The 15,932-nt window shown below is 46.8% G+C and overlaps 1 protein-coding gene across 1 annotated transcript in view; it reads right to left on the bottom strand.

Annotated features, from left to right (window-relative positions):
• AHI1 (Abelson helper integration site 1) overlaps window positions 1-15,932 on the bottom strand; it is a 665,760-nt gene that overhangs the window by 404,953 nt on the left and 244,875 nt on the right. Inside the window, exons 12-13 of the mRNA XM_086925781.1 lie at window positions 9,793-9,916; window positions 3,450-3,679 (exon numbers count right to left, since the gene is read on the bottom strand). Of these exons, the coding sequence (XP_086781907.1) occupies window positions 3,450-3,679; window positions 9,793-9,916 (354 nt within the window). The remainder of the gene's footprint in view (window positions 1-3,449; window positions 3,680-9,792; window positions 9,917-15,932) is intronic.

Genomic DNA, 15,932 nt, shown 5'->3' with positions numbered 1-15,932 from the left:
TACAAATGTATCTTGTTTGTGTTTGTTTCTGGACATAGGACATGCATACTCAAGCCGCTAATCTCTTTATGTACAGTATCCTTTGAGGAAGGAGCAGCTTCCTCTGCAATCCATATGCAGACAGTGTAGGTGTGACCTAAAGCCTTCAAGGGAGGAGCCTGTCATAAAAAAACTGTGGTTGCTGCAAGTGAAAGATTTGATAATTTCAAGTGTGGTTGTCCTACAGCCACCATAGCAGTTTCACCTCAGCCAAGCTCATGTGGTCTGACTCCATTGGGCATGCTGTTTTTGGACGAAGCACATACAAAGGCAACAGTGTGGAATAAGAGCAATGCAGGGTCACTTGGGCTCCTGAAGGGCCTTGCATGTACACATGGAGCCCACTGGTTGTCTATATGTAAAATATGGATTGTTTTCAGTCTCGTTTCTTCATGGAAGTGAAAACGTGGGAAGAGGGTGGGTGATCTATATTGGTACAAGGCAAGATTCGGGAGTTTTGAGAGACAAACTCAAGTCTTGTAGAAGTCACTGCAGTTGCTTAGTGTTGGGTATCTTATGAAGAAGGCTGCAGCTCCCAGCTGGTGGTAAACCTTAATCACTAAAAGGCATAGGTGTATCTACACCATACATTTTAGAAAGATCTATGGTGCTGATGAGACCAATGGGCAAAATCCTGAACTAGGAATATCGGCAACCCTAGGAAGTGCATATATTGGTGGTGGTTTCATATACTTTCTGAGTAACTGTTTTCAAATATATTTCAGAAATTGTCCTTCAATGTTCCTACTAATCCCCTGCACCCAAATTGATTCCACTGCCAATAGAAACAGAGATTGCACAACAGAAATTTGGTACGATCGATGTAAAAACTTAAAGCTCTTATGGTGCCCAGTTTATAGAATCTCACCTCGTCTTTCGAGGGGTGAAGCTGAGCACAGAAAGTTAGAAGTATGATGGCTGGCCCAATGTAAAAAGGAAAAAAGAACAATTGATTGACAGAATGCAGAACAATGTCATAAGTTCACCCCTGTTCAGAGAAATGGGCCTAAATTCATCGATTGTTTTGCACACCATTCCATTCCAGTTTGGACCCAGCCAAATGCAAATCAGTCTTGACACTGTGCCCAGTGGGAACAGTCCAGGCCGAACTGCCAGGCCAGGTCCTCCCTGTACTGGAAACAAACATTTTAGGACCGGTTTCGGGCTTTCCGCCATTTACCCCAGTATAGAGATCTGGGCCTAAATCCATCGCTTTTTTGCTCACCATGCCATTCCAGTTTGCCTGATGAAGGGCACAAGGGTCAAGACTGATTTGGATATAGCCGGGTCCAAACTGGGGTGGCGTAGTGAGCAGAAGAATGATGGATTTAACCCAATGCGTACCAATCTGAAAAGGAGTCACGACTTTTGGCATGAAGGCAACTCTGGCCCTCAGTACCAGTTTCTCTGGAAAAAAGGTGGTGTAGGGCCTGACTGATGAGAGGTGTTACACTGAAACCAGTCCCTGGAGGCTTGTTTCCGGTCAAGGAAGACCTAGCTTGGCTGTTCGGGCTGGACTGTTCCCATGAGGCACAGGGTCAAGACGGATTTTCATATAGCTGGGTCTGAACTGGGGTGGGGAAATGAGCTAAAGAACGATAATGGATTCAACCTAGATCTGTGAATGGGGGTGAGTGTCTGAAACGTTTTAGCACTCCGTCCATCATCTCCTTGTGTTTGCTTTGTTTGCCCTAAGTTGGCATGGCATGCCCAGATGTGGGTCCCTTGCTCACTTTGCCACTGGATTCAAGCTAGCCTGGCTGATGAAGGGTGTCACCTCAAAACCAGGCCCAGGATGCTTGTTTCCGGTCCAGGGAAGACCTGCTTTGTCAGTTCGGGCTGGACTGGACTGTTCCCATGAGGCACAGGGTCATAACTGATTTGCATATAGCTGGGTTTAAATTGGGGTGGTAAGTGAGCTAAAGAACAATGATAGATTCAATCCAAATCTGTGACCTAGGGTTAGTGTATGAAAAATTTCAGCGCTTTGTCCATCATCTCCTTGTCTTTGCTTTGTTTGCCCTAAGTTGGCAGGGTATGCCCAGACGTGGGTCATTTGCTCACTTTGCCACTAAATTCAAGCTAGCCTGGCAGATAAGGGGTGTTTCACCTAAACTGGTCCCAGGATGCTTGTTTCCAATCCAGGGAAGACCTGGCTTGCCAGGTCGGGCTGGACTGTTCCCATGAGGCACATGGTCAAGACTGATTTGCATATAGCTTGGTCTGAACTGGGGTGGCTAAGTGAGCTAAAGAACGATGATGGATTCAATCCAGATCTGTGACTTGGGGTGAGTCCTAAAACGTTTCAGCGCTCTGTCCATCATCTCCTTGTGTTTGCTTTGTAGATGAAAGAGGACTCAGCACAGGTCTTGGAGCTGAAATGGAAGTCAGCACCAAAGTCTGTGGACAACCAAAGGTGGATTCCAGGGGTTCAGGTGGCATTGAGGATGGCTTTGCTGGCAGTAGCTCAACTGGAGACCATTGCAGATCTTGGGGGCAAGAAAGTGGAGCAGGTGGAGCCCGTAGACTGCCGGTAGGCCTCCCTAAAGGCCATAAGGGGGAGCTGGTAGACTGCTGGTAGGCCTTTCTAAAGTCCTTTACCTCCTGTGACATTGCCAACAGCACAGGGTACTCAAGGTAACTTGGGCTCAACAGTGGGATCAGCTTCTCAATCAGCGATCAGGAGAGAGACAGAGTGCACCCTAATGCCCTCGTAATTTCTCTTTAGATAAAGAGTGACGGGATGAGGTTGAGTCCTGCTTCACCTCGTGTTTCCTCCTTGATTTGAACTTTGACATACCAGGTGACTTTGACAACGAAGAAGACCAGTTGTGGAATCATCCTTGAAAGGGGAATAGTTTATGTCCTTAACTTTGAGAACGAGAGGGACCTATACAAGGCTAGAGACTTCTTTCAATGTTCTGTGATGTACAGCTTCACTTCACAGTCCTGGATCGCCTACGGGTGCATGAGGGCATATTCATCACATGACTTGCAGTTGTGCCTCAAGCCCAAACACTAAAGCTATACCTTGTGTGGGTCCATCACCAACATCTGTTTCCAACAATCACCACAACTCCAGATTTAGGTGGGGACGTAGCATGGTTAAGTCCCCATAACTTTAGGTGGGGACAGTGTTCCCTTGCACACTGGAATTCAATTTGATAAAATTGTAAATCTGACAGAAAATTCATATTAATTTGAAATTGTACATCACCATAAATATCATACAGTCTTAATGGTCAAAATTCCTATCATTCACATCAGATCGAGACAGGTGCATAAAAATATGCAAGATTAGCAAAAACAGTCTGTTATCAATAAATATGAAATACACATGTCCAGAATAGAACATCTATTCACATCATTTGAGTTTGCAAAGCATGTTCAGTAACACTCAGTAAAAATACCTTTGTCATCAAAGCAAAGTGTGTTTATAAAGCTTTTGTGGCCATCCAATTCCTGCAGGAGTTGTCCATGGATTTCTTTTGCCATCACATTCCATATGCGCACCACAGAGTCGTAACATCCTGTCACGACCAAATATTCAGCCACAGGGTGATACTTGGCAGTGTAAACAAAAGCAGGATGAGGGAAAACTTTCAAAGCAGATGTAGAGTGGGCCTCGATTTTCCACATTCTACAAGAAAACAAAAATAAAGATATTTAAGTGGCATCAATTTGGCTACCAGTGAATGTGCATCCCTATCTAGCAAGCTTACAAAACACCAGCAACAACATGCATTGCGAAAAATCAATGAAAAAAAACAATGATAAGTTAAATTCAAACAGTAAAGCAAAGGTAGGGGGAGGAGTCGGAAAAAAGGCAGGAGAAGAGTAGTTAAAGTGAAAGGGATGGAGAGATAAGGCACACAGAGGGAGACTGTCAGATAAGTACCCTTCCTTCGCACAATCATCACATAAATATTGTTTCAATAGTCTTCCTTCTCTACCACACTTAGCTCGTATAGGCCCTCATTACGAAGTGAAATTTGGCGCAAGGATACAGGGTCTTGGGGGTTTAGAGTTAGGCATAATCTATGGAACAGCCAGTACTATACAACAAATTCTAGCAATTACAAGTGTTTTCCCCAGAATGGGGAATATGGGATCTGACCGAGCAATACTGGATCTTTTTGTGGACAGTTTCCCCAGATTTCGTTACATTTCCTTCCTACACTCAACTGGAAGAAAAAGGCAACACGTCTGGTGGGGGTGGCATAGTCTCCTTTTCCCATGCTGTCGCATTGGTCAGGTGGTGGCAGGGTTGTACTGCTGCCCACAGGCCACGGCACAAGAAGCAGCAACGTGAGGTTGTGTGTCTTTGTTTCAATCCAAAATTATCAGGTGCAGAGATTGTGGAGTCATTAATTTCAGGATAGGACAGACCTGGTATCACTAGATGAAGATTTGTCACTTAAGCTTATCACTCCAGGTAAAATACAACATCTAACAATGAGGGTTTTTAGTCAGTAATTAGGCATAATTGTGAGAAACATTTACTCAGTCTTCCACACGTGTTCATTTCAACTTTTTAACCTCTCTGACTCTTCGTCATCTTTTCAGCCTCCAAACTCCCTGCAGTAAAACTTTCTAATGTGTTGCCAAAAATACTGATTTTCTCTGCAATGATCTGTCTCTCCATGCTTTCCACAATCTATTGAAAAAGCTTCTCTTTCAGTGACCTTATCCCCACACCATTGCTCACACTGCCGCCTGACCTTATTTACACACCACTGCTCACACTGAATCCTTCAGTGGATGGCTCTGAATGTTTTTCTATAGCCTCACTGTTGCCCTACACAATTAATCTTCAGTCTAAAGTCCCCAAAACTAACGTTCTTTCAGACAAATGTTTACTTTGCTTAAACCTTTCCTATTCCAAGTCTACCTCTAGAACATGCCCTCTGTCCAATACTAAGGTATTATTTTTTCAACATTTCCAAGGTACTGTGCTGTCTTTTTTTTGTCCTCATTTGCCATAACCTCCATCCACAGAAACACGTCAACCACCACACGTGTCTGCCTTAAGGTACTTTCGCGATCTATCCTCCTCCATGACCTTTTCCAGACCCGATATATTAATGGGCGGGAGACTAGCCTCTTAAGTGGAAAACGGAAAGACTCCAGCCAACGGTTTTCAAACCTGACGAACCCAGGATTTCCTGGGGTCTCTGGAGACTAATCGGCATAATCATAGGACCCGGGGGAAAAAGAAACCCCGGAAATCCTATCTCCAGTTAATTAACGGATCCTAAAAGGACAGATTTCTTTTGCTACATGATCTGGCCAAGTCTGTTTTTGAAGTTTCGTACAACGACGTTAACCAGGCTGCGTGGGATGGAGGTATAACATCCACCCAGAATCCACATATTTGTCGCCTTGCCAGGATAATCGAATAAAAAAGAAGGGACTTTGCCTGACTGGTTACATTTTCCTCCAATCCAAAAATTATTAGCGGGAGGGTGATTTCCAAAGATATATTTAAGATCGAATCCAAGGTGACCTTCACTTCTTCCCAAAACTGCATATTTACAGGACAATCCATAAACATATGTGTATCTGGAGCTGCCAACAAATTGCACTTGTTACATTTCTTCCCTGGAAGAAACTTTGAAAGTCAAAGGGGTGAGAGGAAGGCAGGATGCAGACTAAACAGATGATTACGTCTTAACCAGGCTAGCTTCACTGTTTTACAGAGGAAATTGAAAGAACTCGTCCATAGGTCTTCACACTGAAAGGTCAAGACATTTCCCCATTACTTTTCGGGCAAAAAGAAGTCCCCATCCGCCTCCTCGACCATGCTCCAATACCAAATTGCCACCTCCTTGCCCCCTTCTGGCTTTTCAACCAGTTGTTGTTCAAACTGACTAGATTTCCCCAGTTGGTGGTCCCTCTTGCTTACTGCTCGTGCCCAACTGTCCATCTGTATATATTTAAACCTGGAAAGAGCTGGGCCCACCCTGTCACTCAGCACCTCCCAGTCTTGAACCCTTCCATCCGCCAATAACTCTCCCCATCTAAATATCCCAGCCTCCTTTATCGGGGTTGCCAAACTGTCCTGCATACAGGGCGGCAGCCCTGGGGAATCCCACACCGGGGCAAAGTTGGAGTAATAATGTATTCTTTTTGATCTGCACCCAATTTTTTATATCAGACTGTAGAGTCTTTAATCTGACCTTTTTGAAGTATTTCATGTCGCCAAACTTAAATAAAAATCCATCTAACGGGATATCCACTCCCCCAATCATTAGCCCTAAACATAGCCCCCAAAGATGATGTTACGGGGGTTTTAAGAAGCATCCTGGAGTAGGTCAGCTGAAATGCCCATGCGTAATACAACAAATCTGGCAATGCCAGCCCTCCCTTCTCCCTCCTCCTTCTCAGCTTCTTCCAAGTCAACCTAGCTGTTTTGTAATTCCAAATAAAAGAATTTATCTCTCGCTGGCTTTTTTCCAGGTTTTTTTGATCAAACATCAGAGGAATAGAATTGAAAATAAACGTAAACTTTAGAAGAATAGTCATTTTAACTAGGTTTCTTCTCCCAAAAATGGAGAGTGGCAAGAATGACCAAGATTTCAAAAGATTCCTACACTCTGTGGCAGCCTGATATAAATTAGTCTGTGCCAACCTTCCTATTTCTTGGGTAATACGTATTCCCAGGTATCTCATAGATGTTGCAACTGTTAATTGTATGTTAGGAATATTCCAACACATGTCATAACCTGAGATCTGTCCAAACTCCTCTGCCTTTTTAATTACCACCGGGAAAGCTTTCTGGGGATCTGATGTGTAGACCAAAATGTCGTCCGCATAGAGCGCTATCCGCTTCTCCCACTCACCAAATACAAAAGGGGGATATCTGCTTCCTCTCTCAAAAATTGGGCAAATGCCTCGATATAAAGGTTGAATAAGAGAGGGGACAGCGGACATCCCTGCCTGGTTCCTCTAGTAATTTTTATCGGGTCTGTTAGGGTGCCATTAACTAGCAATCTTGCCGTGGGGGCATTATACAGTTTCTTGATGGCCCTACAGAAGACCTCCCCCAACCCAAACCTTCTGATCACCTCCACCAGATAGGGCCAATTGACCCTATCAAAAGCTTTGGTGGCGTCTAATGTCAAGATGGCCAGTGGAAGGGAAAATGTAGTTGCAATATCGATTGCCCCCACCAAATCTCGTGTATGATCAGCCAACTGACGCCCCCTTATAAAACCCCTTTGATCTGAGTGGATTATCGAGCCAATTACCTCCCCCAATCGAGATGCCAAAATAGATGTAAAAATTTTGTAATCGTTATTTAAGAGGGAGATGGCCTATAGGATCCACATTCCAAAGGATTTTTGCCTGGCTTAGGTATAAGGACGATCGTGGCTTCATTCCAAGAATCAGGGGGATTTTCCCCTCCCAGAAGAATGCCATTAAGGAGAGCTGTCAGGATTGGAACTATGGCAGGACATATCTCTCGATATAATTCTCCGGGTAGCCCATCCGGACCCGCCGCTTGCCCCCTCTTCAGACCACCGATCGCTTTTTCCACCTCCTCCTCTAAGATCTCCCTCTATAAATAAAACCTTTGTAGTATTTGCAGAGATGGTAAGGCAATGTTATCTAACCACCTATCCCTAGCCTCCGGGTCATCCCTGACCTCTTCACAGTATATTTCTTGGAAAAATTCTTTAAAGGCGGTCCCTATCTCCTGATCCGATGTCCTTACAGTGGGATCTCCTTCTCGTTTGATCTCTTTAATGTACTTTCTTGCCTGTTCTGCTTTGACTTTCCACGCAAGGACTTTTCCTGCAGCTTCCCCAAATTCAAAATGTGAAATTTTGCTCGCCTCCCATCTTTTTGTTAATCGTTCTTGTAGTATCGTTTCAAGCTGACCCTTTAAGTTGGCCTGATTTTCTACCACCTCCGGGGATGCCATAGCGGAACCCAACTGCCCATCTAATTTAGCCAGCTCCATCTCAATGGTTTGAATTTTCTCTCAATACATTCTCCTTCTGTGGGTTGCTCTGTTAGTTATACAGTCCCTAACATAAGCCTTCATGGCATTACAGACAATATTAATGCCTGCCGAGTCCAAGTTTGATTCTAGAAAGAACTTTACCTCCGACAACAGAAAATTAATCTCATCCTCCTCTAGTAGGATCGTGCGATCAAAAGACCATGTGGATTCTTTCTTATGGGTGGCTCTTTGGAGGTCAAATATAATAGCTATATGATCTGACAGGTGTGAGGGAAGATAGGCCAACCCCACAAGAGAATCTTTTAAAGTATAGCTAAAAAGGGCGTAGTCAATTCTTGACTTGTGCTTATACTTTAGGTTTTGGAAAGAAACCCCCAATTTGTTTCCTGCCCTTTCCCTCCATACATCGGCTAAACCAAGGGTTTCCATTATCTCCCGCAAGGCCGCCCTTGATTTTGATGGGGTAACAACTCTTGACTTAGACGACCTATCTAGTAAAGGGAGAAGCACAATGTTAAAATCGCCGACCCAGATGACTGGATCCTGTAATAATATAAGTTGATTCTGAATTTCTTTCAAATGGGAAGGGTCATCTTGGTTCGGCCCGTAGTATCCCACCAACGTCAAAGGAGTACCCTCTAATACAATTCTCAAAATTAACCATCTCCCACTGTGGTCTTCCTTGCACTCCAGAATTTGCACTTTTACCGACTTCTTGAAAATTATTAGTATCCCTCTTATATTAGCGGTTTGGTCTGTACCTAGAAACGTATCTACCCATCTCTGTTTCCTTAGGATCTCACAGACCTCCGTTTTAAGTAAATGAGTCTCCTGGATGAAAATGGCCTGCACCGGAGAATCTCTCAAATATTGTAGGATTGTACGGGTACTGTGCGGTCTTGTTTTTCCTTCACTGTGTGGCATTCTGGAAAAAGTGCTACAAAATGTAAAAGATGCACAACTTTATAACTACATTACCATAATAGTTTAAAAAGAAGATATTATTTCACATATGTTATCTTAAATTGAACACAGTGGACGAAAATGGGTAAATTTCGAATTCCTGGCTTTTAATGTTAATTCTTTTTAATTAAATTACTACACCAAAATACTCGACCTACGTTATAACAACTGGAATTTGATAGTGACAGGCATTTGGGCAGAAAAGAGTCTAAAAATCGGGTCTTTATATGCACTTTCAACCCAGCATTTTTAGTTGATTTGAGTTCATTCTTTGGAGAATAATATTTCTCATATTTTTAAAATATCTATGTAACGTAAATTTACAAACAACTGATGTATTTCAATGTTAGTAATTCCGTTTCTCTGTGGTTAATAAAAACCGGCCTGGATTGGTATACATGGACTAAAGTTGGAAAACATATGAATAGTAAAGAACAGGCAAAAAAAATGGGACCTCTGCAGGTAAATTACAAAACTATTTTCAGGTGCTAATGGGGTTCATACATTGCTTTATGTCTCACAATACTGTTAGCCAATAGAAGGGCTATGTCATTATTAAAACACTCAAGACAGATTAAGCCTACATGACAATGGTTTGAGTCATTTTTGTTGGATTTGTGATTACTTCCAATACAACATGTAATGCTGGCTTAGGAAAACTTACCCATGTAAATATTTATATGGTATAAGGAATGTTTCTCTGACACGTGTGCATGTTCTCAATTCACCCAGAAACCGGCAAACATTCTAGTAAGTGCCTCCCTCAGAGAAACATAGCAAAACAAAATCTTAAATGCAAAATATTTTCTATCCTCACTGACCTGGCCGTGCCATCTGAAGATGCAGTAAGAAGATTCTGATTATCGGTCGACCAACAAATATCGTAAACAATATTGAGGTGACCATGAAGCTCTTGCAAATACTGCCCAGAAGGAATCTCATACACTGAGTGGAAATAAAAGACACTGTTAGAAATCAGGAGAAGTAACTAATTACAAAGAACAGCCAACAAGTTATACAAAGCAGCTTACTACAAGTAATATATCTTACAAATTGTTACTGTAACATATGTTATCCATCAGAATAAATACTATAATGAAACAATATAATTTCAAGTTAACATTCTCTATAAAATTATGCAAACCAGGTATGAAATCTGCATAAAAGAAATCAATTCTATGGCAGGACCCGAGGAGCGGATTATGCTTTAACTTCCTTTAATCCTACAGCCAGCAGTGTTCAACTTAAAAACATACCAAAAAAAACTAGCACTCCCAAGGTGCTCTGGGCAGTCTATAGTGTCCACCTAACATTGATCACTCCGTATTGGAAGTCTCAAGTGTGGTTTCCAGTTCTTCTGGAACTTTCTTGGGATTCTCCAATCCTAATACCTCAAGATCCTCTTCTTCTGAGGGATCCCCCAAGGCCTCCCTCACCCCCTTCTCCGACAAGGGAGGATGCCACTTGTGGCGTGGCGGACTTCTGGCATAGATGGAGAGTCAGCGGACTATGGCAAGATGCTCAGAAGCTACTGCGGGCGGCATGGGCGGACAGCACCAACAAGCGGTACAAATCGGCCTGGGCTCGATGGGCCGGTTGGTGTGTTCGGAACAACCAAGATCCCATGGAATGCGATGTGGTAGCCATTCTCAATTTCTTGGCATCTCTGGCGTCACAAGGCCTGGCTTATAGAACGATTATTTCTTATGGGTCAGCGATTTCCGCGGGACATATACCGGTTCAGGGTAAGCCCGTGGGAGAACACCCAATGGTTTGCAAGTTGCTGAGGGGTGTTCGCTTGATGCTCCCTCCGGAACCCCGGTACTCCTCTTTGTGGGACGTTAACAAAGTCCTTCGTCTGTTTCAGTCCTGGCAGGCCAATAGGTATCTATCCAGGAAGGAATTATCAGAGAAATTGGCAATGCTGTTATGCCTGGTTTCCTGTCGCAGGGTCTCAGATGTGCGGGCCTTGGATATTTCGGGTAGAGTGTATACTCCTCAAGGGGTTACTTTCCATATCGTCAGGAGGACGAAGTCGGATTCTAGAATCCTTTCTTATCCATCTTTTGATAACTGTCCTAAGCTCTGTATGGTCAGATGCCTTAAGGAATATGAGAATATGTCGGAAGAGACTCGCCCGCCGGCCGAACGTCAATTGCTGATTTCATTGCGTAAGCCCTTCAAGGCTGTTACACCACCAACGATTGCACGATGAATCAGATGGGGGATGCAGGAAGCGGGCATTAATGCCTCGCAGTTTGGCGCCCATTCTGTGCAAGGAGCCATGGCGTCAAAGGCCTTCTCCCTGGGTGCTAGGTTGGAGGATATCCTGAACGCAGCAGACTGGTCGTCGGACTCGATGTTCAAAAGATTCTATTTTAAACCAGTTGTGGTTATGGCCTCGCTGGTGGTGGACAAGCTTTGAATGAGAATAATCCTTGCCTCCGGTCCTGCCATAGAATGAAATAATTCCAAGTAACCATGACGGAAAGTTTCAATTCTATTAAGGAGGCGAGGATTATTCCCACCCAGGGCTCTAACGAACTCCTGTTCTCGCCCTGGATTGAGTTTTCATAACTTTGCCTTCTCTGGGCAAGCGAGGCCTCGTATGATATAAGTATCTCTTTTATGTACTACTGGTTTAAGGTGCATGCCTTGTGTCATCCGGCTTCTATTGTTATGGTTTATTGATGATCCTTGGGCTGGAGAACAGAGTCAAGGGCCTCTGGTTCTTTTTTTCAGGATCTGATGGCGCCAAGAATGAGTGATGGATTCCTAATTGGTTTTGGCCGCAGTCAAGAAAGAGGAATTGACCCCGGAAGCACACTCCTTCCGGGATGATGGGGCATGCTGATTGGTGTACACTATGGACTGCCCAGAGCACCTTGGGAGTGCTAGTTTTTTTTGTTATATGTTTAAGTTGAACACTGCTGGCTGTAGGAATAAAGGAAGTTACAACATAATCCTCGCCTCCGCGTCCTTAATAGAATTGAAACTTTCTGTCATGGTTACTAGGAAATTTTTCATTAATGATTATAATGCTTTTAATTTAAAAAAGTTATGATGGGGGGCGTGGCCAAGATGGCGGCGGAGTAGGACGCCTTTCCGAGCCGCTCCGGCGCTGATCCGACAAAGCATCTAATAGCACGGTCCTGAGGGAGCGACTTCGCTCCCAAAGTGGTGTGGAAGTCTCCCTGGCGTGGAGGAGAGGTTTGGTGCCGTCAGAAGGGTGGAGAGACTCCAAGATCGCCCACGAGACCGACTGAACTCCGCGGCCTGCGCGACCCCAGCCTCTCTTGGGTCTTGGCGGCCGGTGTAGGAGGAGGGCGGAGCTCCTGAGAACCCGCCTGGAGACTCCGGAGCTGGCGGAAGGTGGAGAGTCGCGTTGAATCGGCGAAGCGGATGATTTTGCTACAAGGGTAGCTTGGAGTCCCCTAGCTTGTGCGGTGCAGCGGACCCACGCGGCTTGGCTGAAGAGGCTTAACAGCGGCCGGCGGTAGGCGCCGAGAGGTGGCCCGAGACATCTGAACGCCGGCGGCGGTGAGCCTGGGCGGTGGCTGTAACCCTGGCCGAGACTGGTGGTGGTGAGCGGTACCAGATCGGCGGGCTCCGGTGAGGCCGGGTCCGTGTGTGAGAAGGAAGCGATCTACAGGATAGCGACGGCATTCATGCATGGCCGCCATTGGACTTTCGGTCGCCCGCGGACTTGAGCTTTGCCCTGTTCGCCGGTGACGCCTAAGGAACGAGCTGCTGTGTAGGCTGTGAGCGCCGTATCAGGGGTGCTGCGGCCTATAGTTCGAGGCTTGGCCATTGAGATCACAGGCATCCGTTCTAGTCTGGGTCGAGCGACAAGGCCCGCCATCTTGTTTGGCCGCGTGGCGCTTGGGTGGAGTGCTGCTGGCCGCCATGTCTAACGCTCAGCGCAAGGCGCGCCTGGGGAAGGATGGCACTTCGAAATCTTCCCAGCAGCCGGCGTCCCCTGGAGCTAGTGGATCTTCGAAGCAATCGGACGATGAAGCGCCGGTGACGAAGGCTTTTATGACTGAACTCTTTGCCTCCATTAAGGAGGACATCTCCGAGCTCCGCGCGCAATTGGCCTCTGATCTACGGGAGGTGCGGAGGGATGTAGACGGTTTAGGCGAAAGGGTGGCGACCCTGGAGGACCATGATCTAAGTATGGCCAACGACGTGCACTTGCTGCAGCAGGATATCATTCGCCTCACCGAGCAGAACCTGGACTTACAGACGCACACAGAGGATTTGGAAAACCGTTCCCGCAGGAATAACATTCGTATCCGGGCTGTGCCCTGGGATGGTGAGGCAGGGGACCTGCGTGGATATGTCCAGGACCTGTTCCTCCAGATACTGGATGAGGAGGATACACGGGAAATTCGAATGGACAGAGTGCATAGAGTGGGGTTGCCCAGGCGCGGGGGGGGCCCCTCCCGATATTCTTGTGTGTGTCCATGACTTTCAGGTGAAAGAGCGAATCCTCCGCAAGGCCAAGGCAATCACGTCATTGCAATTCAGGGACCACCGCCCTCAACTGTACCAGGATCTAGCGGCCTCCACCCTGCGGAAAAGAAGGGAGTTCCGCCCAGTGACTGCCTTTCTGAGAGAGCGGGGCATCGCTTATTCCTGGGGGCATCCATTTCGGATCATCTTTCGGTGGCAGAATCGTCTCACACAAATTCGCACGCTCCAGGCGGCAAAAGACCTTCTGGGCCTAGAGGATGTGCCGCCTTCGCAGGACACAGCTACTTCTCCGTCTCGGAGGCGCCACCGCTCGTCTTCCTGGCATAGGGTGGGCGCTTCCCCTGACCGGCGGCGACCGGACCTCACTACCAGCCTGCAGGAGCGGGGCAACGCTGTGGCATCGGTGGCTTCGGCTACATTGGCTGATACGCAGCAAAGCTCCGGAGCGGCGTGACCTCTTTCTCGCTGATAGATCGGTGCCGGAGGGGTTCGGGCCCTCTGGTCTGGGGGTATGAATGTACTCTTGGAGGAGACACCCTCGACTGTGGCCATGGGGGATAGTGTATTAGTCCCCCCGGCCTGCTTCCTGGAAGGAAGGCCTCTTACGGACTCCGGCCTTCTGGACGCGATGAGTACTGTCTTTGCTTTCACACTTTTGCTTTTGCTCTTGTTTTTGGTTGTGTTTCGACTGAGGGAGGGGTGGGAGTTGGGGAGTTTGGGGTGTTGGGGGGGGACCCATGACGGTGGGAATGGGGGGTTGTTGGATGTATGGCTGCGGGTGTGCGTGCACAATGGCATTGTAGATAACATGGTAGTGGTAGGCTGGCGAGTGTTGGACGTTTCTTGTGTCGGGAGTGGCCTAGTTGTGGGGAGGGGGACAATTGGAGTGATAAGAGCAGTTCTCTGGGTTTGTCTTTGTAATGCCGATTAGCATAGGGACATGGAATATTAAGGGCATGAATTCGCCACAGAAGAGGCAGAGGGTTTGGAAATATGTAGTGGACCATCACCTTGACATTGTGGGGTTGCAAGAAACCCACCTGGCGCGGAAGGATGAGATGCGGCTCCGCCATAGGGCCTATCCCATTATTTATAGATCTTCCGCTGCTACGAAACACATGGGGGTGGCACTCCTTTTCCGAGCTGCGCTGCACTTTCAGCCTTTGGAGGTCCGTCACGATAAGGAGAGCCGTTGGTTGATGGTCAAAGGGCTTATACAAGGTCGTTTGTGCACTTTTGTAGTGGTGTATTTACCCAATGCTGGACAGAATAAGTATTTGCAGGATCTGTTGGTGAAGGTTGGGGACTTTGCAGAGGGTCACTTGTTCCTGTTGGGGGATTTTAATCTGGTATGGGACAAGGATTTGGACAGCTCAGGGGGCCACAGGGCGGGTAGGGGAGTTTTTTCTGCTTCGACACAGCAAGGGGTGGGGGAGCTGGGACTAGTTGATGGCTGGCGATTTTTCCACCCTACCACGAAGGATTACACATTTTTCTCCCACGTGCATCATTCCTACTCCCGTTTAGATTTCATTTTCCTTAGTCAGTCCCTACGCGGGGACGTGATGGATGCCGCCATTCTTCCAATCTCTGTTTCGGACCACAGTCTCTTGGTGCTTAATCTTCGTTGGTCGCCACCTGATGCGTCGCATCGGAAGTGGTATTTCCCGGCGTCGGTGATCAGGGACGATGTGTCTCATCAAGCCTTGCGCCTCACTATCCGAGAATTCTTTGACCTTAATCCCCCGTCGGACACCTCACTGTCGACCACGTGGGACGCCTTTAAGGCTACGATCAGGGGCACATGCCTGGGACTCAATTCGCAGATTAACGCTCTGCGGAGGAAGGAACGTGAGGCATTGGAGGCTGAGGTGGTCGAGCTCGAACAAGCCCACAAACTCAACCCCTCGAGGGTGACTCTCCGCCCGTTGACAGCAGTGAGGGGCAAATTGAAGGCACATTATGCCAATAGGGCCGAGCTTACGCTTCTGTGACTGGGGCGTCAATCGTATTCTTGCGGTAACAAGGTTGGTAGACACTTAGCGCGGCAATTGCGGGATAGGAGGGAGCGGGAATACATAGGAGGGATCAGAGATGCCGCAGGTGTGTTGCACCACCGGGATGGAGCGAAGGCGAACATTTTTGGTCGCTTTTACGCCGAGTTGTATACGGGCGACGCCCTGGATGCGGAGACACAGCGGGAGTTCCTACAACGTTTGCCGTTACCCCGAGTATCTAGAGAATGGAACGAACTGTTAGAGGCACCAATTTCGAGAGAAGAGGTTCTCTCCGCCATCAAAAATTTGAAATTACACAAGGCCCCGGGTCCGGATGGTTAAACAGCGGTCTTCTACAAGACGTATGCTACTGAGTTATGTGACTTTCTGGTTGCTCTCTTTAATGATATGGCGACGTCCGGAATGAACGCGGGGACCCTGGCTGAGGCGGTGATTACGGTTTTGCCGAAACCAGGGAAGGACCCGGA

The sequence above is a fragment of the Lissotriton vulgaris genome, chromosome 6 (assembly GCF_964263255.1).
Source record: "Lissotriton vulgaris chromosome 6, aLisVul1.2, whole genome shotgun sequence".
Classification (NCBI taxonomy): domain Eukaryota; kingdom Metazoa; phylum Chordata; class Amphibia; order Caudata; family Salamandridae; genus Lissotriton; species Lissotriton vulgaris.
Note: the sequence above shows the minus strand (reverse complement) of the source record. Positions and strands in the feature narration are given on the sequence as shown.